Source organism: Phacochoerus africanus, chromosome 1 (assembly GCF_016906955.1).
Source record: "Phacochoerus africanus isolate WHEZ1 chromosome 1, ROS_Pafr_v1, whole genome shotgun sequence".
Lineage (NCBI taxonomy): Eukaryota > Metazoa > Chordata > Mammalia > Artiodactyla > Suidae > Phacochoerus > Phacochoerus africanus.
Window position 1 is genome coordinate 38766088 of NC_062544.1, and position 24618 is coordinate 38790705.

The window sequence follows — 24618 nt, forward strand, 5'->3', positions numbered from 1 at the left end:
CATTATATTCCCTGTACAAACAGAAAAAAAATGTTTATGCAAATGGTGATCTTTTTTCTCTCTCCAAACATTATCTTCTTAATCTAACCTTCATACCAGCTGCTATTTAAGCAATTAAATAGTTTTTACATAAGATTTCATGAAACATCATTCATCATGTGAAAACCAAAAAGTACCTTCACTCTCTCAACTATTAGAAAGATTTACGCTATTTCAAGCCGCTCACGACTGATTAAGGGAAAAAAATCTTATAATCTAAGTGGCAGGTCTTCAGGAAAGTCATCTTCTTAAGATGAAGAATTTGTAGGATTTAGACAAAATTACCAAAATGTTTCCCTCCTCCCACAACTTTATAAAGTCTAAATTAAAGGATATTGCCAGAAAGTGTAAGAAGACAGTGTTTCTAGAGAACAAGGAAATACTGAGGAACAGCTGAGTTCAGTCTTAGTTTTGTAGAATGATAAACAGATGATATTACTAAATTATTCAGCTACAAATACCTTACTGCATCTTTATAATAAAACTATTTACCCCAGACACATACTGACATTGTGAAAATAATTTTAGCATTGAACATGTGCCTTTTGCTGGTTTCCTCTGAAATCCCACAAAAATGAAAGTAAAGAAAGATAAAAAGCAAAGAAATAACCCCATAGGGCCTATAAGAGAAGAAACACTGTAGTACAGTAGAGATGACAATGGGTTTTCAGAAAATGTCAAGCAGATGAAAGAGTGGTAAGTGACAGCAAAGCAGAAAAGCCTGAAACCAAACTGCCTACCAGGGTTATAACAATCTAATGAAAACAGACTTTGTTCTCAGAACCCTGCCATCATCGGGCCACAAAGAAGACAGAGATGAGGCATGGAGATCAAAACAGGAAAACTAGCTGAGAATTTGTAGAAGGAACAATTAGAACCTTCTAGATTCCCTTTCCTACTCCGAAAGGAGACCAAATTGTTATATGCAAAAATAAAATCAAAGAAGCTCTAATTCAAGGCATCGAGAATACGGTGAAGTCTCTAGACTCAAACATGATAGCTTGACAATTTTTGGTTAAAATTTTTGTAAAAAAAATTTCTTCTTGGAGTTCCTATCATGGCTCAGTGGAAACGAATCTGACTAGCATCCATGAAGACACAGGTTTGATTCCTGGCCTCGCTCAGTGGGTTAAGGATCCGGCATTGCCATGAGCTGCGGTGTACGTCACAGACGCAGCTCAGATCTGACGTTGCTGTAGCTGTGGCACAGGCCAGCTGCTACAGCTCTGATTTGACCCCTAGCCTGGGAACCTCCATATGCTGTGGGTACTGCCCTAAAAAGACCAAAAAAAAAAAAAAATTTTCTTCACATTGAACACTGAAATATGTGTTCCATGAAAAGTCAGTGCTCTAAATATAGTGCATCAGAAATAAGTCTGAACCAATGATGACATCTCTCTTCAATCCTTCACATTGACAATAGGCTAAAGCAGTACCAGCACCAACCACAGGCCATTACTCTGAATAGTATGATAATTGGCCCAACAGAGGTGGCCTATTCTTGTGTATTTTTAAAAATGGAAACAAAAAACATCTGAAATAACAAGGAAACAGAGGACATTTTAGAAAATTTTCCACATGACTTTTTTTTGTTTGTTTCCTTAGGGCCGCAGGTATGGTATATGGAAGTTCCCAGGCTAGGGGTCAAATCAGAGCTGTAGCCACTGGCCTATGCCACAGCAAAGTGGGATCCAAGCCATGTCTACGACCTACACCACAGCTCATGGCAATGCTGGATCCTTAACCCACTGAGCAAGGCCAAGGGTTGAACCTGCGTCGTCATGGATGCTAGTCAGGTTTACTATCGCTGAGCCACAACAGGAACTCCCATGTGACTTTTAAATGCACTGCAACTAAAGAACTATCCATTAGTCAGTCCTGGGTAATTAAAGAGTATTATTTTGGGTATAATGATGGTGTTAACCATGAAAGCACAGCGACAAATTTCCTTTAAGGTCTGAGAAAAGTAAAGCTGTACTTTCAGATCTTCTCCATTCATGTAAATATATACTACACTAAAGTTAATTTCCAGATTCAAATCATGCTGCTACTGCCAATCACTTGAGGTAAAATTATAATTAAAATATTTAAAATCAAAAAGCAAATACAAATTTAAAAGTTTTAATATTTCTTATTTTTTATACAAATTGATACTTTAACACTGCCTATCAAGATATGTATCAGAAATTGGAGTTCCCATCATGGCTCAGCGGAAATGAATCCAACTAGGAACCATGAGGTTTCAGGTTCCATCCCTGGCCTTACTCATTGGGTTAAGGATCTGGTGTTGCTGTGAGCTGTGGTGTAGGTCACAGACACGGCTCAGATCTGGCATTGCTGTGGCTCTGGCGTAGGGCGGTGGCAAGAGCGCCAATTAGACCTCTAGCCTGGGAACCTCCATGTGCCCCGGTACAGCCTCAAAAAAAAAAAAAAAAAAAGTATCAGAAATCATTATCAAATCATCTGAATAATTTCTGCCTTTCCACCATGTGAGGACACAGTGAGAAGTCAGCAGGCTACAGTCACCAGAATTCAACCACGCCAGTACCCAGATCTTGGGTTTACAAGCCTCCAAATTTTGCATCACTAACTGAGGTATATTCCTCTATAGATACATTAAATCATGAAAAGAGAAACATGGTACATCTCTCCAACTCTCCGATCTTCTAGCTTTGTTACAGTAGAGTTCATAGTCAAATGGAAAAGACAGGCCAGTAAGCAATTCTGTAATTCAATCTGAAAGACCACTTAGTTGATCTGCAGAAGAGGGACTGGAGGAAGCCCAATATTAGAGGTTATGATAATATTCCAGTCATGAGATAAGGACTTGGGCTATGGCAGTAGCAAAGGAGATGAAGAGAAGACTGATTTAATGTGGTTTACAAAATACAGAGGATGAAAGAGTAAGTTAAATGACATCAGGACAGGGCCCAAAGTTCTTTGCTCTTCAATAAGTTAAGGTCACAGCAAAAAAAAGTTGGGGGTTGGAGAGCTGTTCTACACTAAAAGATGAGAAAACTTGAATAAATGAAAGAGAAATACAGATTAAGTATAATGGACATGCCTAAGAAGAAAATGTCACAGGACATGAATGCTCAAAGAATACAGAAGATCTTGAGATAAAGATACTAGGACTGAATTGTAGGGAAAAGGTCAGAGTTGGCTCCCTTAAAGGAGTGACTGTGGCTGGAGAAAAGCAGAGCCAACAATTAACTCTTAGAAAATGCTTATGGGAGTTCCTGTAGTGGCTCAGTGGTTAACGAATCCGACTTGGAACCATGAGGTTTCAGGTTCGATCCCTGGCCTTGCTCAGTGGGTTAAGGATCCAGCATTGCCATGGGCTGTGGTGTAGGTCGCAGACGTGGCTCGGATCTGGTGTTGCTGTGGCTCTGGTGTAGCCCGGTGGCTACAGCTCCAATTAGACCCCCACCCTGGGAACCTCCATATGCCACAGGTGTGGCCCTAGAAAAGACAAAAAGAGAAAGAAAATGCTTATGATTTACAAGGAAGTGAAAAAGAGAAACCATCAAATAAGACCAAGAAGGAAATCAAAGAGAAATTAATTTACAACGTTCTGAACCTAAAAAGGGAGGAATTTCAAGAAATGCATAAATGAGTACGTCAGCTAAAACCAAAAAAAGGAAGTTACTCTCCAATGAGGTTTTATGTTAGAAACATATATAACACATATATAGATACATATATAAATACATAGGTATACACATATGTTTACATGTTATAGGTTTCATTATTTATCTAAAAGACCCTTTTCCCATTGAATTTTCTTGGTACATTTGTCAAAAATAAATCAATCCTTAATGTGTGCACCTGTTTCCCAGCTCTATTCTGTTTCACTGATCTACATGTTTATTTTCACGCTATCCCATTTTCTTGGTTCACATAATGCTATAACAGCTCTTGAAATCAGATAGTATTATATATCCTCCCACTCTGTTCTTCTTTAATGCAGGTTTGGCTATTCTAAGCCCATTACATTTCTACATAAGTTTTAGAACTAAACTGCCAATTTCTACCAAAAAAAAAATTTAGGGAGAATTTTTATCTTAGCAACACTGCTCATTTAATCCATGAGCATACTTACTCAGGTGATTTTCAGTATTCTCAGCAATGTTTTCTAGTTTTTACTGTTACCCAACTGACACATTTTGTTAAGTTTATCCTAAACATTTCTAGCTTTCAATGCTACCATAAATGGCATTTTGAGAATTTCAGTTTCCAGTTGTTCACTGATAGTAAAGAAGAATGAAATTGATTTTCACATGTTGACCAAGTGTCCTGTGACCACAGTAAACTTACTAGTAGATTTACTAGAGACTGTAATGTACAATCATGTTGTTTGTAAGGTGTGATTTTACTTATTCCTTTTCAATCTGTATGCTTGTGTTTGTTTTTGCCTTGTACTGATTAGGATTTCTAGCATTATGATTAGTGGAAGTGCTGACATCTCTATATCAATTTGTTGGAATTCTGCTTATTCTAATTGCAACATATTTCAGATATTAAAACTGACAGCTTTGTGACAGATACGTTCAATCACAAAAAGGTAACTGAACATATAAGATGAAAGAAAAAATTATGAGAAAAGTGAAAGATACTAGGAAAATTAAGATATTCTAGAGAATATTTAGGTATTTAGAAAATTAAGAAACACCATTCAACTAAAACAAAATATTAATTATAAGAAAAACTATAATTATTTAGAACCCTCCCACCTTTCTTTGATGACAGATGGAGAATATATTGAATCTTTAGGTTCTTTCACTTAATGTATTCTGAACTTGGCCAGTAATGGTTGTAAAACTCAGTTCATTAAAAATGAAATAAAATTAATTAAATACGACTTTTGGATAAACAATTAAATATGACTTTTGGATGAATTTTATAGACATTAGAGATAATGAATCTATAAATATCCAAAACAGTATTTAGAAGAGCTAGAACACCTTTGAATATAATTGCAGTTAGATTAATAAAAGATTAGAGGTGATTCATAACTATGAACATTAAGATAAATTACTACTTTTTGAGACTACAGGTTACCTAGTGACTAAACACTTAGGAAGGAAACTGTTGAAAATACTTGATGTCATTTTTTAAATGTAAAATCTTAAACTGGAGTATAATTCAGCTAGTGTCAGCAGTATCAAATGAAGAATCATATTTACAATTTTTAAATACCAACAAATGATTTCAAAATTACAGTTTTGTGTGTGTGTGTATACAATAAACTGATTTTTTTCCTCCCATGTTTTTTTCTGGTTTTTATAGTTTTAAGCTTTTATGATCAATGATTTATTTTTAGTTGATTCTCTGTGGTCAAGTACTTTTGGGGAGAAATGATCTGATGATGTGCCAAAATTATTTGTAGAAATGTTGACACATCTTTAGGATTTGACTATATCAAAGAGTACTCTTCAACATCTCAGTTTTCATATAACTGCAAATCAACATTTGCTTAATTACACTGGTATGTTTGAGGGAGAAATGAAAGGAAAAAGTAAAACTACAGGCCTAACACTATTTCAATTTTGTGATTCAATTCCTAATTTTCAGGTATATTATTGACATCTCTCTCATTTTTTTTTTTTTTGCTATTTCTTTGGGCCGCTTTACTGTTCACAGGATATTTATTTATTTTGTCTTTTTGCTTATTTCTTTGGGCCGCTTCCGCAGCATATGGAGATTCCCAGGCTAGGGGTTGAATCGGAGCTGTAGCCACTGGCCTACGCCAGAGCCACAGCAACGCGGGATCCGAGCCGCGTCTGCAACCTACACCACAGCTCACAGCAACGCCGGATCATTAACCCACTGAGCAAGGGCAGGGACCGAACCCGCAACCTCATGGTTCCTAGTCGGATTCGTTAACCACTGCGCCACGACGGGGACTCCTCTCTCACTTATTTAATGTGACAGTAAACATGAAATTTACTAAGAAAAGCTTTGCGATTTGCTTGATTTACATCCTTCATTCCATATTATTATATTTAGTGACTTAGAACCAAATTAAAACATGTGGAACAGATCTTTTTTTTTTTAATTTTGACTGAAACTGTATATGCTTTCTCCCTAGAGAGACAGTGGCAGCATGTATACAAAATTCAACGAGATTTTCATGTAAACGTTTCTTACTGAAATATTTTTCTTAAAAACCAAGTTTATTATTTCAAATATTCTTTCATCTAGCTACATGAGACCAATAAACACCATTAAATATCTTCAAAGATATGAATTTCTCATTTTAAGTAATTTATATAAATATTTCAAAAAGTTGTTTTCTCATTTCAGTAGGTGCATGTTAGCTAGCAGGTGAAAAACAAATTTAGAATGTAATGATAGCTCCATAAACACTAATTTTTTCCAATTTCTATTAAATATTTCATATCAAGTTATTGTATGAAAACTGCATAGCAGGTAGAATCTTTTATGTGCTGATGATACTTTTCCAAATGTCTTTGTTCATTTTATTATTTGAATCACTTGTTTATTATTTGAATCACTTCTAACATAAATTGATGATATTCCCTTATTTTTTTCCTGATTGATGCAAAAATTCTTTACTTTGCCAGAAACATTAATAGAACAAAAACAGATATTCTGATAAAATGTATTTAGAACCTTCAACTTTTTTTTTTGTCTTTTTGCTATTTCTTGGGCCGCTCCCGTGGCATATGGAGGTTCCCAGGCTAGGGGTCTAATCGGAGCTGTAGCCACCAGCCTACACCAGAGCCACAGCAACACGGGATCCAAGCCGCGTCTGCAACCTACACCACAGCTCACGGCAACGCCGGATCGTTAACCCACTGAGCTAGGCCAGGGACCGAACCCGCAACCTCATGAGAACCTTCAACTTTTAATGATACAACTCTTGAACATCTTTGCACCCAAATTTTATATCATTAGCAACAAATCTCTACATTTTTGTTGAGTAGAAATACTTTTCATTCCAGAAGTAAAGATTACTTTCACCTTGCACTGAGTCCTATAGTTTAAACAGATGTTCCAGATTGTTCTAAATATATATATATATATATGTTCTACACTGTTATTTATTATTAACATAATTTCTTCACTGTACTCCTGCACACTCAAAGAACTTATTTACAAAACTTAAGAAGAATTATAAACAGCTTCATGGTAAAATTTATACTATTAATTACAGCATTTATCAAGGTTATTATTACACTATTCTCTAATTAGCAGGGACTTATTTTAATATTTTTACTTTTTCAATTTTAAAAATCAAAGAAGGAACATGTCATGAGGCCAGCATTATCCTGGTAATAAAGCCAAATAAAGACATTACGATAAAAGAAAAACTACAGATCAGTATCTCTTATGAATACTGATACAAGTCTTCAAGAATGTACCAGTAAACAGGAATTCAGTAACTTATTAAAAAAGATTACACAGCATGATCAAGTGAGATTTATTCCTGGAATGGAAGGATAGTTCAAGATATGAAAGTCAATCAGGACAACAAACTACATTAACAAAATTTGGATAAAAAATCCCTAATCTTCTTGACTAGAATACAGAAAAAGCACTTAGCTGAGTTTCATACACTTTCATGATAAAAACACTGAACAAAGTAGGAAGAGAGGGAAATATCTCAACATAATAAAAGCCATATATGAAAACCCACAATGAACATTAGAATGAGTGACAAAAGACCGAGACTATCTTATCCTCTAAGATTAGGAATAAGCAAGGATGCCAAATTTCACCACTTTCTATTCAATACAGTACTGGAAGTTCTCGCCACAACAATCAGGCAAGCAAAAGGAAAGGCCTCCAAACTGGGAAGGAAGAAGCAAAATTCTCTGTCTGCAGATGTATGTTTTTATATGTACAAAGTCCCAAAGATTCTATCAAAAAAAACTGTTAGAATATATGAATTCAGCAAAGTTGCAGAAGACAAATTCAACAATTAAGAATCAGTTGATGGGGAGTTCCCGTCGTGGCGCAGTGGTTAACGAATCCGACTAGGAACCATGAGGTTGCGGGTTCGGTCCCTGCCCTTGCTCAGTAGGTTAACGATCCGGCGTTGCCGTGAGCTGTGCTGTAGGTTGCAGACGCGGCTCGGATCCCGCGTTGCTGTGGCTCTGGCGTAGGCCGGTGGCTACAGCTCCGATTCAACCCCTAGCCTGGGAATCTCCATATGCCGCGGGAGCGGCCCAAGAAATAGCAACAACAACAACAACAAAAAAGACAAAAGACAAAAAAAAAAAAAAGAATCAGTTGAATTTCTATACATGAGCAATGAACAATCTGAAAAAGAAATTACAAAAACAATTCCATTTATACTACCATCAAAAGATTAAAATGCTTAGGAATCTATTTAACCAAGGAGGTGAAAGACATGTATAATGAAAAAACATAAAACACTCCTAAAAGAAATTAAGTAAGACATAAATGGAAACATATCCATCTTCATGGATTGGAAAACTTTATACTGTTAAGACGTCAATACTACTCAAAGCAATCCACAGTTTCAATGCAATCTCTGTCAAAATCCCAATGACAATTTTTGCAGAAAAAGAAAAATCCATGCTAAAATTCATATAGAATCTAAAGAGGCCCTGAACAGGTAAAACAATCTCCAAAAAGATGAAAAAAGCAAGAGGACTCACACCTCTGGATTTCAACATGATGACAAAGCTTTAGTAATCAAAATAATGTGATAAATGCACAAAGGATAAACATATAGACCAATGGAACAAAATAGAGAGCCCAGAAATAAATCCTTGCATATATGGCCAAATGATTTTTGACAAGAATACCAAGACCATTCAATGGGGAAAGGACAGTCTTTGCAACAAATGGCGCTGAAAAAAAAATGAATAACCACATGCAAAAGAATAAAGGTAGATCCTTACCTCATTCCATATACAAAATTCAAGTCAAAATGGTTCAAGGAGATAAGCAACAGGGATATATTGTACAGCACAGGGATTCAGAGCCATTATCTTATAATAACACTTAATGGAGTATAATCTTTAAAAACAATTGTTATGCTCTACACTTGAAACTAACATGATACTGGAAACCAACTATACTTCAATTTTTTAAAAAAGGGTCAAAAGAGTTTCCTGGTGGCCTAGTGGTTAAGGATCCAGTGTTGTCACTGCTACGGCATGGGTGTGATCCCTGGCGTGGCAGAGAAAAAGGTGGGGGGTGTCAAAGAACTAAATGTATTGACTGGGAGGTTAGGGTTAGGAGATGTATACTATTACATTTAGAAGGGATAACAACAAGGTCACACCCTATAGTACAGAGAACTATGTCTAGTGTTCTGGGTTAGATCATGATGGAAAAGAATATAAAAAGGAATGTATATACATACATAATTGAGTCACTCTGCTGTATAGCAGAGACTGGAACAACATTGTAAGTCAACTACACTTTAATAAGAAAAACAATTTTTTAAAGAACTAAATGTAAGACCTAAAATTATAAAACTCTTCGACCAAAAAATAGTACAAAGCTTTACAACACTGAATTTGGAAATGATTTACTGGATAAGGCAACAAAGGCACAGGCAATAAAAGAAAAAATAAGAAAAATTGAACTTCTTGATAATTTTGTGTATCTAAAGATATTATCAACATAGTAGAACACCAACCCATAAAATTGGAGAAAATATTTGCAAATCATACTTGATAAGGGATTAATATACAGAATATATAAGTAATCCTAAAACTCAACAACAGAAAAACAATAAATTCAAAACTGGGCAAAAGAGCTGAATAGACATTTTTCCAAAGAAGATACACAAATGGCCAAAGAAAACATGAAATGATGCTCAACACCACTAATTATAAGGGAAATGCAAATCAAAATTATGGTATGACCTCACATCCATTAAAGTAGATACTATCAAGAAACAAACAAACAAACAAAAACAAGTTTGGTAAGGATATGGAAAAACTCAAACACTTGTGCACTGTAGATGAAATTTTTAAATGGTTGCAGCTATGTGGAAAACAGTATGGTGGTTCCTCAAAAACTTAAAAATAAAACTGTAATATGGACCAGTGATTCCACTTGAATATATACCCAAAAGAACTGAAAGCAGGTTTTAATCAATATTTGCATACCCATGTTCATAGCAGCTTTATTCACTGTAGCTTAAACGAGGAAGCAACCCAAGTGTCCACTGACTGATGAACGGGTAAGCACAGTGTGATATATACATACCAGGAAATATTATTCAGCCTTAAAAAGGAAGAAGAAAATACTAACATATGTTACAACACGGATGAACCTTCAGTACATTATGCTAAATGATATGTTACAAAAACACAAATACCATATGATCCAACATACAAGAGTAGTCAAATCAGAGACAAAGAAAGTATAATGGTGGTTTCCAGGGGCTACTGGAGGAAGGGTAATGAGGCACTATTGTTATTTAGAGGTTCAAGTTTTACAAGTCTGAAAAAGAGCTGGTGATTATGATTGCACATTACGAACATGGCTAATACCACTGAACTCCATCCATACTTAAAAACAGTTAAGATGGTAAATTTTATACTATATGTATTTTATCACAAGAAAAAAAAATTGAAAAGTTTAACATAGTAGATAGCTTTTCTTGCTCTTCACACAGCACGTTTGGACCTAGCTCTAACATAGTACTTAAAATATTATTACAAAATTGCCTGTTCAAGTACTCTCTTCCTCAAAAGAGTACTCTCAACTTGTCAAAGCAAGTGTCTTCAGTGTTTAGTAGAGAAGTGCCTATTCCAGGACATAAAGAGGCAACAGAATATGGCTGATGAGATATCAGGTTCTGAAGTGAGGTTACTGGGGTTTGCATATCAACTCCATCATTTACTAGCTTTGCAAACCTGAGCAAGTCACTAAATCTCTCAAAGCCTCATATTTCTCAGGCATAAGATGGAAATAAAAATACTACTATCTTATTAAGTTGTTTAAGGAATTAAAATGATACATAAAATTTTTATTGTTATATTTTATACTGTTATTAAAATTACTCAACAGATTTTGCTGAATTCAATTGACTAAACTCTTTAAACTGCTTAAAATTATTACATCACAGTTAAATTTAATGAGGCTAATGAGAAATCTCTCCAGTCCACTCATTGACAGATAGGCTAGGTTCTCTAATTGGACTATTCTAATTCTGGAAAAACTATATACATTCTATAACTTGCACATCTTTACTCTAGATTTCTGTTAAATGGAAATAGTAGTATTTGTTTCAGCCACAAGTCAAAAGATTTCACAAACTGCCCTTTCATTCTAGAGATATTGATAAAGTACATTCCACCTTCTACATTTTATAAATCTTAATATGTTAATGACTTAAAACATAAAAACTATATTTTAACTTAATATATACAGTCTCACGAAACCAACTCACTAAAGAACCTACTGTACACTTACTCAGATGGCTGGTTTCAGTTACAGTATTATTTTTAATAAGCTTCTGCTGAAAAGGTCATTTCTCACAAAATGATGATGGAAGCTTGTTGCATGACATTAAAGAAATGACAACAAAGGTAGTACATGATTATGTGTAATATATTCCTGTTTCATTTTAAGTATGAGTTAAAAAAAAACCTACAACCATAAACAAATAAAAATTCTAGGCTATAGCTAAGAAGAATAAAATCGCCTATTCTGAGAGAGAAGAAAATTGAAGTTTCAAGTGGCATTCACAGATTCCTCTTTCTTCCTTCTCCCAAATTATAGTACAATGTAATAAAAGTTTAAAATAAAGTTTAAATAATACAGGACTTTCATAAACTCACTATTTCATCAAATTATTCCAAGTCTTACTTCCTTCAATTTAAGTAAATTGAGTCTTACCTCCTGATTAAATGTACGTGCCATTTCATTAAGAAGTGAAGAAAAGAAACTAGTGTTTTGTAGCAGGACTCGACCCATAACTCCAAGATATGTTGACATCACTACAGGATACCTCTGCACAATTAAAATACAGCATTCATAAAACTGTGTTATGTACAAGTAAAAACAATTATAAGCAATCACTGACATAGTAACAATCAAGAGGGATATGAAATAACAACATTCTTCTCCATACTGCTTCTTTAGAATGAACTGACAATACTGCTTGAGTTTTAACTTACTAATATATATCATATAAGGTATACAGATGTATTACATGTAAATATAAATATAGGAACAGAGAAAGAGTATTTGCCAATGGCCTATTTATACATTTACATTGTTTTAAATGCTTCTAACATACACAGTTAGTGGCTCTATTAAGAGCCTGACTTAGAAAATAACTTAGTGTTTTCATATATTGAGTATATAACAAAACTAGCACTGTTTTTTTCCCTATTCTTTTTTTTTTTTTTTTTCAGGGCCGCACTTGAGGCATATGGAAGTTCCCAGGGTAGGAGTCAAGTGGAGCTGCAGCTACAGGGCTATGCCACAGTCACAGAAACGCCAGATCTGAGCCATGTCTGTGACCTACACCACGGTTGCAGCAACACTGGATTCTTAACACACTAAGTCAGGCCAGGGATCGAACCCGCATCCTCATGGATCCTAGTCAGACACATTACCGCTGAGCCACGACAGGAACTCCCTTACCCCATTCTTCTGCTTAAATGTTTATGTACAAATACACATGTGTATGAGTGAAAGAGATGAGATATCAAAGCAAGTCTATACTTTCCTAAGTGGAGACAGAAAAGGCAAAGCTGTATAACTACCCAGAAATTGACTTAATTTACTTCCAAATAATCAAATGATAAGAAAAGCTTTCTTTTTATATCTAACAATAAGGAATAATTTTCCAATGAATAATGAAAATAATTAAAATAGAACCCTAGAATACAATACTAACCTTAGAAGCTTAAGAAAAAAATCTTACCTCCCCTTCTATAATACCTGTGAAAACACAGGGTAGAATTGGCTGAAACATTTGTGGGCCTAATACTGGGTTCACTTTAAGGGCATTTTCCACAACCTAAAAACCAAAAAGACACATTGGTTATACTTAAAAATGCAAGTCAATGCTTTAAGCAAAACACAAGTAAGGAAAACATTTTAAATATCACAAACCTAATCTAAGAATATACAAAAGTTTATCAAGTACTTGATATTCTGGCACTAGACACACTTTTATAAAATGACCTATTAAAAATTACAATTTGAGGAAGTTCCTGTTGTGGCGCAGTGGAAACGAATCCGACTAGGAACCGTGAGGCTGCGGGTTCGATCCCTGGCCTCGCTCAGTGGGTTAAGGATGAGGCATTGCCATGAGCTGTGGTGTAGGTTGTAGACATGGCTCGGATCTGGCATTGCCATGGCTGTGATGTAGGCCAGCAGCTGAAGCTTCACTTAGACCGCTAGCCTGGGAACCTCACATGCTATGGGTGCGGCCCTCAAAAGACCAAAATAAATAAATAAATAAATAAAAATTAAAAAATAAAGTGAAAATCTCTTTTAAAAAAATTACAATTTGATTTAAGTGTCTATTATTTAGACACAGCTATACCTCTTGCATAGAATTATAATTAATCACATTCTGATAACATAGGTACCACATAGTTAATAAAATTCTTATCTTCACATTTTAAACAAAGAACCTCTCTACAGGATAGGGGAGGTCCCTGGTGGTCTAGTGGTTAGGATATGGCACTTTCACTGCTGTAGCCCAGGATCAATCCCTGGTTTGGGAACTGAGATGCCACATCAAGTCACCGCATGCCACAGCCAAAAAAAAGAGAATCAGGATAAAAGATATCATAGTTCTTGACTAAAAGCAATAGGAGAGCATAAGATTCAGAATAAGATTAAATCTGATCTCAATAAGATTTATTCTGTTAGAAAATTTTAGATTTGGACTAAAGAAGGGGAAGTGCACATACACTGTAGACTGAGAGTCTCAAAGGTAGATGTCACCACACAGTCTGTCTTATCTACAAACGGAAAGTAAGGCCATCTGCTGATTGTTAGACACACATTAACTTCACTCCTCTCCTGAAAAACCACTAAAATTATAGTAAAAATATTTTAAAGGGAAGGGGGCATAATTTTAAAGAACAAAAGGAATGAAAGAGAGATGAATATTAGAAGCTACAAGGAAGAAATTCAAAAAGTAACTGACTTAGAGAAAGCTGAAACCTAAGGGTGCAACAGAGAAAGCTGAGAGCAACTCGATGTACTTCACATTTATCTTCTGATCTCTCCCCACCAAAACCCACAGGAATTAGCAGAGCCATACATCTTTGGAAAGGAACGTAGAAGAAAAGCTAAAAATAAGATTGGCTGGAAGTCTAGTAAGAAAGAGATTGCCAGATATTCCCAAATCTGCATATCTGGGCAAATGATTCTCCCGCTCCAGGAGAAGACAATGTATTTTCTTTAAGGAGTCTTAAGAGAGGGACTTTCCAGATGAAAAGGGACCAACAGCATCCCGTACAATTAATTAAAATAAACCTACATCAAATTAAACCTACAATGACAATACATATCACTGTAACATTTCAGAATACTAGGAACAAGAAGTAAAAAAAAAAAAAACTACAAGCTTGGGGAGAAGGAGTAAGGGGCGGGTGGTCAGTCTGGCTCTGAAAGAGACTTCTTTAGGAAAATAAATGAATAAAACCCTGATGGGTCAATGTGTCGGGGCATACTGAACAGAGACAAGTGGCAGAGAATTTAGTGCAAGTAAAAAATTACGCCAAAAAATTATTAATTCCAAAGATTACAAAGTTTGTACAGAAATGGAAAAGTAGTCACATACTTAGATTGACTTCTAAAATATAAATCTACTGAAATGTACCATTCAATATAATCTAGCTCTCTGTCTTTATATATAAAGGTACAGATACTGTTGTGTAAATGATTCACTTATTTCAGAGCTAAAATGGAGTCTTTGTTTCAAAGAGGTTAGGAACCATAGAAATGGAGAGATTCTGAAAACTTATGCAGCAAAAGGCCATAATCAGACTTAAGAGTCAGGGGTTGTGGATCAGAAGCAAGAGAAAATTCAGAAAGTAGAACTGATCAGATATAGAAAACCAAATGAACAGCTGACCAAAGGTAAACAAGTCTGAGATTACTCCTGGTTTTCATGTTTCATCAATGGGAGCAATCACAGTACCATTAATAATAATGAGGCTTTGCTTTGGACAGGTTGAACTTGAGATACCTGCGAGAAAATCCACACGGAATGGTACTATATTATTTCCACACACATGATACTCTACAGTCCACTTTCCAAGGAAGGTATTGCAGCCGTGATCTAAAGTCATAGAGTTCAAATTATGACTATTTCCATTCTGAAGAAGGTTCTTTAATAATGTTCAAAATCCTACCAAAGATTTTGATCAGCAGCACTGTTTTCAGTTCTAAACAAGATTTGGAAAAACACATCCTCTGATTTCAGTGTAATGAACAATTTTTTTATATTTTAAGTGAAATCCATGTATATCCAGATGGCCAAACATTTCCAAGACAGAAATAACACTAAAGATAACTCTAAAGTAGTAACAGGTAGTTTAAAATAAGGTATTACAGATATTAAGAGATTTAAGTCATACTCTTCTTGCAGGGGAATCATTACATTCTCAGGGATTTTAACATGTTTGAGGTGTTTTAATATACTTAGTTGTTGTGTTTTGTTTTGAGATTCAAATTGTCCCATCATTAGCAAGTGGGATCTCCTTCAAGGTGATTCCTACATCCTTCTGTCAGAATCCCACCCTCTCTTTCTTCTGGCATGAGGAGATCTCCCAGTCCATCTTGTGTTTCTCTTGACTGAGCTCTGAAGTCAAATAGCAGGACACAATATTTACAGACCATCTAGGTCCTGAGGCACTTACTGCTACTGGACTGACACTGCTTCCAAGTCTTCGCTTACACAGCACTAGGAAAGGAAATCTATTTTTCTCTTCCCAAAAAGTATATACAAATAATTCACCAAATCCAATGTAAGATCACAGCATTTTGTATAACTTCTTTGATTTTTATAGTTGCATCTTTCTTCCCTTACATTGAAAAATCTTAGGTTCTAATAACCCAAACTTACTCACCTCCAACTGCTATGTACAAAAATGTCCACATATATACATGCAGGTTTCAAAATAACAATACCAATATTACTGATAACGGTGACACTACTGAAAGCAATTTCTTTTCCTTGTTTCTCTTTTTGTTCTAATGCTATATCCCACCAGGGATGTACATGTAAAATTCTACGAAATAAAGTTACTTGAAATATTTTTCTCAGATGACTTATGCCACCAACAGGATAATAGTTATATTCAAATGTTTCAGGTTTTTGTTTTTGTTTTTTTTCATTTAAAATCTTTAGGAACTGCTCTTACTTTACCATTTTAAATCATGTAAAATATCTATGTGGCTCCAAAACCAAAAGTACAATACAGATATATATCCTGAAAGATCTAGCTTCCATTCTCTCTCCCTCTTCCCCCTACAAACCGCCTTTACTGACATGGTTTATTTTTCCAGTGCTATGTTGCACTCTTACTCCAGAAACTATTTGCAAACAAAAAAATAAAATAAAAATAAAACAAAATAAAATAAAAAAACAAATCACTCAGAGTTCCCGTCGTGGCTCGGTAGAAACGAATCCAACTAGGAACCATGAGGTTGCGGGTTCAATCCCTGGCCTCACTCAGTGGGTTAAGGATCTCACGTTGCTGTGAGCTGTGGTGTAGGTTGCAGACACAGCTTGGATATGGCATTGCTGTGGCTGTGGTGTAGGCCGACGGCTACAGCTCCGATTTGACCCCTAGCCTGGGAACCTACATATGCCACGGGTGCAGCTCCCCAAAGACAAAAAGACAAAAAAAACACTCTAAAACTATGTACAGAGATTGTCTTCATTCCTTTCAAAGGCTGCATGGTACTCCTCTGTGTGGCTGAATAAACTGCTGTATACCTCCTAGCATGCAGTCACCTATTACTAATTATTTTATTTTTTTATCAGCATTTTGCTATTACAAATAAAACTTCTGAATTTTAGTTTTAATCCATCCCTTTTCTGAAGATACTTAAAACAGTTTAGAAACAGACTGTTTTTATAATCCGTGTGAAAAATGTAGGCTTCTGTTTTGTGTCTTGCGCTCAATTTTCTTGACTTAGGCTTACTCTGCATACAGAGCGGTTAAGAGCACAGATCTTGAAGGCATAACGCTTACATGGTTCTAATACTTAGTAGCTGTGTGACCTTGGAGAAGATATGTACCTCTCTGTGATTTAATCTCTCATCTGTAAAAATGGGGAAAAGAGCACTACTACTGTCATAGGTTTATGTGAGGATTAAGTGAACTTTATGTTATGTGCTTAGCATATGTGTGTGGCATACAGTAAATGTTAGTATTAGCTATAATTATTACAGAATAAATTATACCTTCAAAATATCTGTGCCTTCTTAATAAGGCTTATCACAGTGAATGAAAGCAACACGACTCACTCTTGATGAGACTGTAAGCGGCTTTCGGCAGAAAAGAGCTCTTTGTGGGATGCCCCTTTTGTCTTGTAACTAACCTTAAACCAGGCACCCCCAGGGTCTACTCATCTCTGGTCCAAGCACAGATTTCAAATCTTTTGATCACAAAATACCTTGCCTAACCTGCTGGTTCTTTCTGTAAATCAAGAAGTAGAAATGAAGAATACGTAATTAACAGATGACCAGATCTCTTCCCCAGCTTCCCCTTCAGTAATCTCACAAGCAAATTGTGTGAACAGGATACTATCTAAAGAAAGATCAAGAAGTCTGCATACAGTAGGGATGGCAAAGACTCTAACCCCTATGTCAATAATTAACTGAGATTACTTCCCTTTAAAAACTTTCATGGTTGAGGAGAATCTTCAGAGACGGTTTTTTGGGAGATGTTGAGTCTCCCATAGCCCTGGACTGCCAGCATTCTGATTAAAAACTACATGCTACCAAAATTTGCCTGTCTCTTAGGTACTGATTTTTGACTAGCAAGCAACCAAACCTGAGTTCAAGAGCAGGACTGTGACAAAAAAAAAAATTTCTAAACTCAAAGTAGCTGTATACATATAGATATATTTAAAATTTTTTTAAAAATTTAACAATTTAATTTGAGTATTTTTAGAATATAACTGTATTCATCTAGATAACCTGTTCCGAGTCACAGAATACATAAAGCCTATTTTTGCTCTTAACCATTTGCTCCTAAAGTAGGCATACTTGTCTCTCTATCCAATTTTCATAACATCATAATTTTCTGCTTCAAAGAACAAAGAAGTTACTTCCAGATACTGTCAGAAATTAGTATAACAGTAAAGTAGAGTCAAAAATATATTAACAATATTATATAGCATACTATATAAAGGAACAGTATCAGAGAGATATTTAAAAATTTAAAAAGAGCTAATATTAAAAACTATTATTATGGCTTTACTGGAACCCTGAGAATAGAAAAATGCCAAAAGTATTGAGAGTTCTCTCAGCTTTCAAGTACAAGCATAAAAGCACCATTATCCTAAAATATTCCTTTATATAAAAACACAACTAATTTATTCATGGTAATTAGTATATTCCTAGTATTTAATAGCCATTTAATAAATAATAAAATACAGTTTCTGAGATTTTTAAATCAAATACAGAGGCTTAGCTACAGTAATGTTATGTAAAAATACAGTTTTAAACACATTATTAAATTATAAATTTTTTATTCAAGTATTTATATCCTATTAATGACCTCCTGCTGACATACTCAGAGAGAAACTGTTTTAATGTGTGTTAAATGTTACAATATATATGTGGGTAGTAATTTGTGCTGAATCATTTAGTCAAAAAAATATAAGGTACAACTGGGGGACAAATAATGATATTACCATCTTTCACTTCAAAGGAAAGAGAAGCAAATAGATTTCTTTCTAGTAAAATTGTGAGGGTAATGTTGTATATTATGTAAATATGAAATTGTCCATTAATAAAAAAAAATTGTTATAGACTGTTACTCTGAAAATTAAGAAAGAATTAAAAACAATTAATTTTAAAAAGTCAGCTGAGATATGTGGATCTGGAAAAAAAGTAAAGCTCTATCACTGAGTAAATCACCTACTTAAATTACAAAAATTTAACTAACATACTCTTTACTTTAAAAAAGCATTTGTTTAGAAGAAATGGTCAAAGGAATAATAAGTAGAATAACTTTGTTTTATTTTTCTTACAAAGATCTTACAACCAAATAAATTATTTGGCCTAAAAGCACAGTAACTGGTTTTTCCCCAAAGGGAGATTATATAATTTGATAACTATATAATCAAATAAAAATAACTAACACTTATATTAGCAGATTACATGCTAGGCAATGCTAGAAGTGCTTTATACATATAAATTCATGTAATCCTCACCTCAACCCTAGGAAGTAGGTCATGTTTTTATCTCAATTTTACAGATGGAAAATGAGAAACAGAGATTAACTTGCTCACCTCACACAGCTGTGAAGTCCACAGCCAATATTCTAACCCTAGAAGTTTTGCTTAAGATGCCAGCTCTGTTATACCACATCTGATTGTTTTGTAAGAATATAATTAAAAACAAATAGTAAGAAAAAAGAAAATATTCTCCTTAGAACATATCCTAAAAACTTGTCTCATTTTTAAAATAAATTTCACAATCCCATTCCATATGACTCAGACCAAGGTATTTTTCAACAATTACTTTACTAATAATATTGCAGAAAAGCAAGAGAAAAAAAAAGTTCAAGTTTTTTTCTGATAGGTGTTTAAACTTCATAAGAAGCAAACTTTTTCCATCCCTTAGAATTTAAGGTTATAATTTAATACAGGGATTTCAAATAATCCACAGTTATAGATTAACAAAAATCATGTTATATACATATATGATAAGCAAAATAATTTAAGCCCAGAATGTATTCAAGAATGTGTTAAGTAGCAGAGCTAGGTGTGCACACCAAGGCACAGTTCAAGGAGAGAATACATTCCAAAGGCACTGTTGGTATCTACTAGGTTTAGGACCACAGAAAAAAGCTTACAATCCAGAAGAGAAGAAAGACAAAACACATACACACTAAAAAATGTGTAAAAGCAACATCAAAATGACAGGGCATTCTCTCTCAAATTTCTATCCCCCCAATTGCCAATTAATTATTTCTCAAATAGAATTAAGTCCAAAATACCAACTCCTAGTTGTCTCCTTTTCTTTCAGAGCAAAAATTATCACCAAGGCAAAAGATGAGCTAAGATTCTATAAGACAGACGAAGTTCCTCTATATAATTATATATTGCTACTACATGAAAGTCCTGGGCCAGGGACTGAATCCAAGCGGCAGCTGTAACCTACGCCACAGCTGCTGCAATGCCAGATCCTTTAATCCATGGGCCAGGCAGAGGATTCTCCAAAATGACCTGAGCCACCACACCATAGTGGGAATTATGGAGCAGACACATGATGGTAGACTAAGCCCTTAGTAGCCACAACCAGAGATTCCTACTATAATTCCTTCAGAGCCCACAAACAAGGGTAGGCCCTTAATCCATTACAATTATGACTGGTGCCCTTATAAAAAGAGAAAAGAGAGACAGAAGGATAATGTCATGTAACAGCGATTGGAACAATGCACATACAAGCCACAGAAGCGAGAGACTGCTGGCAACCACCAGAAGCTAATAGAAAGGCATGAAATAGATTCTTCCCTAGAGTCGAGAGCATGGCCCTGACAACATCTTGATATCAGATTTTTAATTTCCAGAACCTTATGAGAGAGATAATCACTATAAATATTATAAGTTAGTTTCTGTTGTTTTAAACCATCCAGTTTGTGCTGCTTTGTTATGGTAGCCCTAGGTAACAAATACATTCCTTAATGATATAGCCACTTTTTTTTAATTGCTTTTTTTTTTTAGGGCCACGCTGAGGCATACAGAAGTTCCCAGGCTAGGGGTTGAATAGGAGCTATAGCTGTCAGCCTATGCCACAGCCACAGCAACGCCAGATCCGAGCCACATCTGTGACCTACACCACAGCTCATGCTAGGCCAGATCCTTAACCCACTAAGCAAAGCCAAGGATCAAACTCGCATCCTCATGGATTCTAGTCAGACTCATTTCCACTTCACCACAAAAGGAATTCCTAATATTGCCACTTTTTTCTCATCACTTTATAATTTAACACTTCAGCAATCTGGCATGTGAAACCCTCTAATCTACAGAGACTAAAGGTTTTAAATAACACCATTATTCATACCCTCAACAGACAATCCTCACAGCAATCCCTCTGTTCTCAGTCTTGCTCACGTCTCTGCAGTATTTAACACTGTACTAGTCTATTTTACCCTGCTAGGATTGTCAGAATTAGTAAATTACCCTAACCCTACCAAATATTTAAGACTCAGCTCCCATTACAACTCTTTCTCCCTGAAAAACGTTCTCTGCAAAATGCCGGATGATACAATCACCTCTATACTCCTAGAATAACATAAAGCAAATAGCTAACAATGACTCATAGTAGAAAGTGCTCATGAAAATCACCTGGGGAGCTTTTCAAAAAGAAATACTAACATCTAATGTCCTATTCAAATTTTCAAAAAGTTCAGTAGATAATTCTGAGCTATCGCTAATACAAAACCACTACTTACATAACACACTAAATATAGACTGATTGTTCACTTGCTTCCTTCCCCCCAAAGAATGAACTACTCAAGAGCAGAAACTGTGGTTTTCATACCATGTGTGCTTAGAAGAAAGCAATGAATACCAATAACCAGGGTTGACAAATTACATCCTTGGGCCAAATCTATACAACTGCATGATTTTGTAAAGAAAGAATTGTTGGATATAGCCATGCTCTTCAATTTACATGTCTTCTATGACTGTATTCAATCTACAGCAGAAGATATAAATATCTGGGACAAAGACTGCATAGCCCACCAAAAACTAAAAAACCTGGTCCTTCCAAAAAAGTTTGCTGATCCCTGACCTACATGGTGAATGACTAAACAATCAGCAATGATACTAAATGCAATGAATTTGAAAATCAAGTTAACATGCATATTAACACAGCTATCTGGAGCTTTATATATACCTAAGTGTGTTTAACAAACATCTGAAGAACAGCACATAAAATAGTATAATGCCAGAATAAGTGCCAACTGATGATTACACTTAGTAGTTACACCCATTTGCACAAACATATACTCATTTAGTCCCCCAAATATACTATGGATTGCTGCTATGATTACTGATTAAACACATTTCTTACAATGAAGCTCTTTGAGAGAATACTTTTTCATTTCACTGGGAGGAAATCTAATAGTTTTTAGGATCTAAAGCAACACTACAGTTAGCAATTTAAAAAATGCAGCTTTGTTATATTATAGAAATACTTCACCTAGACAGCTCTCATATTTGACTTAAAACTTAGCTAAGAAATCAGTGGGTTAAGGATCCAGTGTTGCCATTAGCTGTGGTGTAGGTCGTAGATGCGGCTCGGATCTGGTGTTGCTGGGGCTGTGGTATAGGCCAGCAGCAACAGCTGATTGGAACCCTAGCCTGGGAACTTCCATATGCTGTGGGTGTGGCCCTAAAAAGACAAAAAAAAAAAGAAACAAAAAAGAGATGCTTTTAACAACTGCACCTTCTTACAAAGTCCATACAAAATGTGTGTATGTATGTGTGTATATATATATACTCAAAAATATATTTATTTATATATTTATGTTTATATTAAAATATGATACTATTTTATCTTTATAATAGTGTAATATATATATATATATACACAACTCAGAAGCTTAATTATACACAATTATATATAATAAAGATAATATATAATGAATCTATAAAGATTAACTTAGAACCCATGGTTTCTCCTCTGTTTTTAAGTTTTTGTTTTTGTTTGAGGTACAACTGACATATTATATTATTTCAAATATACAACATAATGATTCAATACTGGTTCTTAGTTATATACAATCCATACAAACTTGGCACTCTGTGATAGTCAATCCAAATTAAAAGTACCAAATTATACTGCAAAAATTATGTCCTAAAACCAAGCAAACAAACTGGCAGGGTGAAAAGTATCAGATGTCACCAGCTTATGGATAATTTATAGAAATTTCTAAAGCCTTGCCATACAAAGCGAAGGATGGGGGTCCCATCAGCAGAAACGTTAAAAATGTGGAATCTGCATTTTAATAATATCCTCAGAGGATCTCCATACACAATCAAATTTGAGATCTCTGGCCAAGGGGTATTAGATTAATTTAATACTGCTAAAAGAAAATATTCTGTCTAGAATTACTCCTTCCCTTCTTGTCAAACATCCAAATGCCAATGAAGGTCCAATTTCACAAAATATAAATGGAAAACATAACAATATTCATTATAAGGATGACAATACCTTGAGCACTTGAACTTGACCTTCTGAAGTAATTTCCTCTAGCAGTTCACAAAAGGACTGACACAGACCTACTGCATATGTCTGAAACACAACGAAAAGTAAAAATATACATGTGAATATATCTTCAATATTAAAAAAGGCATAAAATTCAATTTGAGACTCAATCTATTTTCTTTCTTTTTTGCCTTTTTTTTTTTTTTTTTTTTTTTTTGGCATTTCTTGGGCCGCTCCCGCGGTATATAGAGGTTCCCAGGCTAGGGGTCCAATCGGAGCTGTAGCCACCAGCCTATGCCAGAGCCACAGCAACGCAGGATCCGAGCCGCGTCTGCAACCTACATCACAGCTCACAGCAACGCCGGATGGTTAACCCACTGAGCAAGGCCAGGGATCGAACCCGCAACCTCATGGTTCCTAGTCGGATTCGTTAACCGCTGTGCCACGATGGGAACTCCTCAATCTATTTTAGAATTAGATACTAAAGGTCTAAGCACATACAGTTTCAGATAGAACTCTTTAGGAAAAATTCAAGAAACAAAAATACAGCTTATTGCTATTCTAATTTTGTAGAAATACAACAACATATTTACTTGTACAGCATTATTTTCACAACATAATTCAGGGACCTACATCACATTCACTCTGCAGTGAGCAATGTTTATGAAGTTTTTCCCTCTACAAAGCAATAGATCAATCTTTTAAATTTTGAAAAAGTACCTCCTGATTTCAAATAAGAAACAATCAAAATAATAACTACATACATTTTCACAATGCAAAAACTACAACATACCTGCAAAAATTCTGTTGATGATAAAAAGATATAACCATTGATGATCTTAAAGCAGGTTCTGAGATTTTCTGAACTTAGTTCTGCCAAAATAAGTTTTTTTAAAGGAAAATTAAATCATTGTTCGAAATCGGTTTGGGGTTTTTTTTGCCCTTTTTCTTAGGGCCACACTCGCAGCATACAGAGGTTCCCAGGCTAAGGGTGGAATTGGAGCTGTAGCTACCAGCCTACACCACAGCCACAGCAACACCAGATCCAAGCCACATCTTCAGCCTACACCACAGCTCGTGACAACACCAGATCCTTAACCTACTGAGCAAAGCCAGGGAGTGAACCTGCATCCTCATGTATGCTAGTCAGATTCGTTTCCGCTGAGCCACGGCAGGAACTCCCAAAATCA

General features: G+C 35.2%; 1 protein-coding gene across 3 annotated transcripts in view; it reads right to left on the reverse strand.

The window, feature by feature from the left end:
* Positions 1-24618, reverse strand: part of IPO11 (importin 11) — a 229735-nt gene that overhangs the window by 65463 nt on the left and 139654 nt on the right. For all 3 annotated transcript variants that reach the window (XM_047753902.1, XM_047753974.1, XM_047754048.1), the window contains exons 23-26: positions 24222-24301; positions 23435-23515; positions 12932-13027; positions 11896-12009 (exon numbers count right to left, since the gene is read on the reverse strand). In XM_047753902.1, the coding sequence (XP_047609858.1) occupies positions 11896-12009; positions 12932-13027; positions 23435-23515; positions 24222-24301 (371 nt within the window). The remainder of the gene's footprint in view (positions 1-11895; positions 12010-12931; positions 13028-23434; positions 23516-24221; positions 24302-24618) is intronic.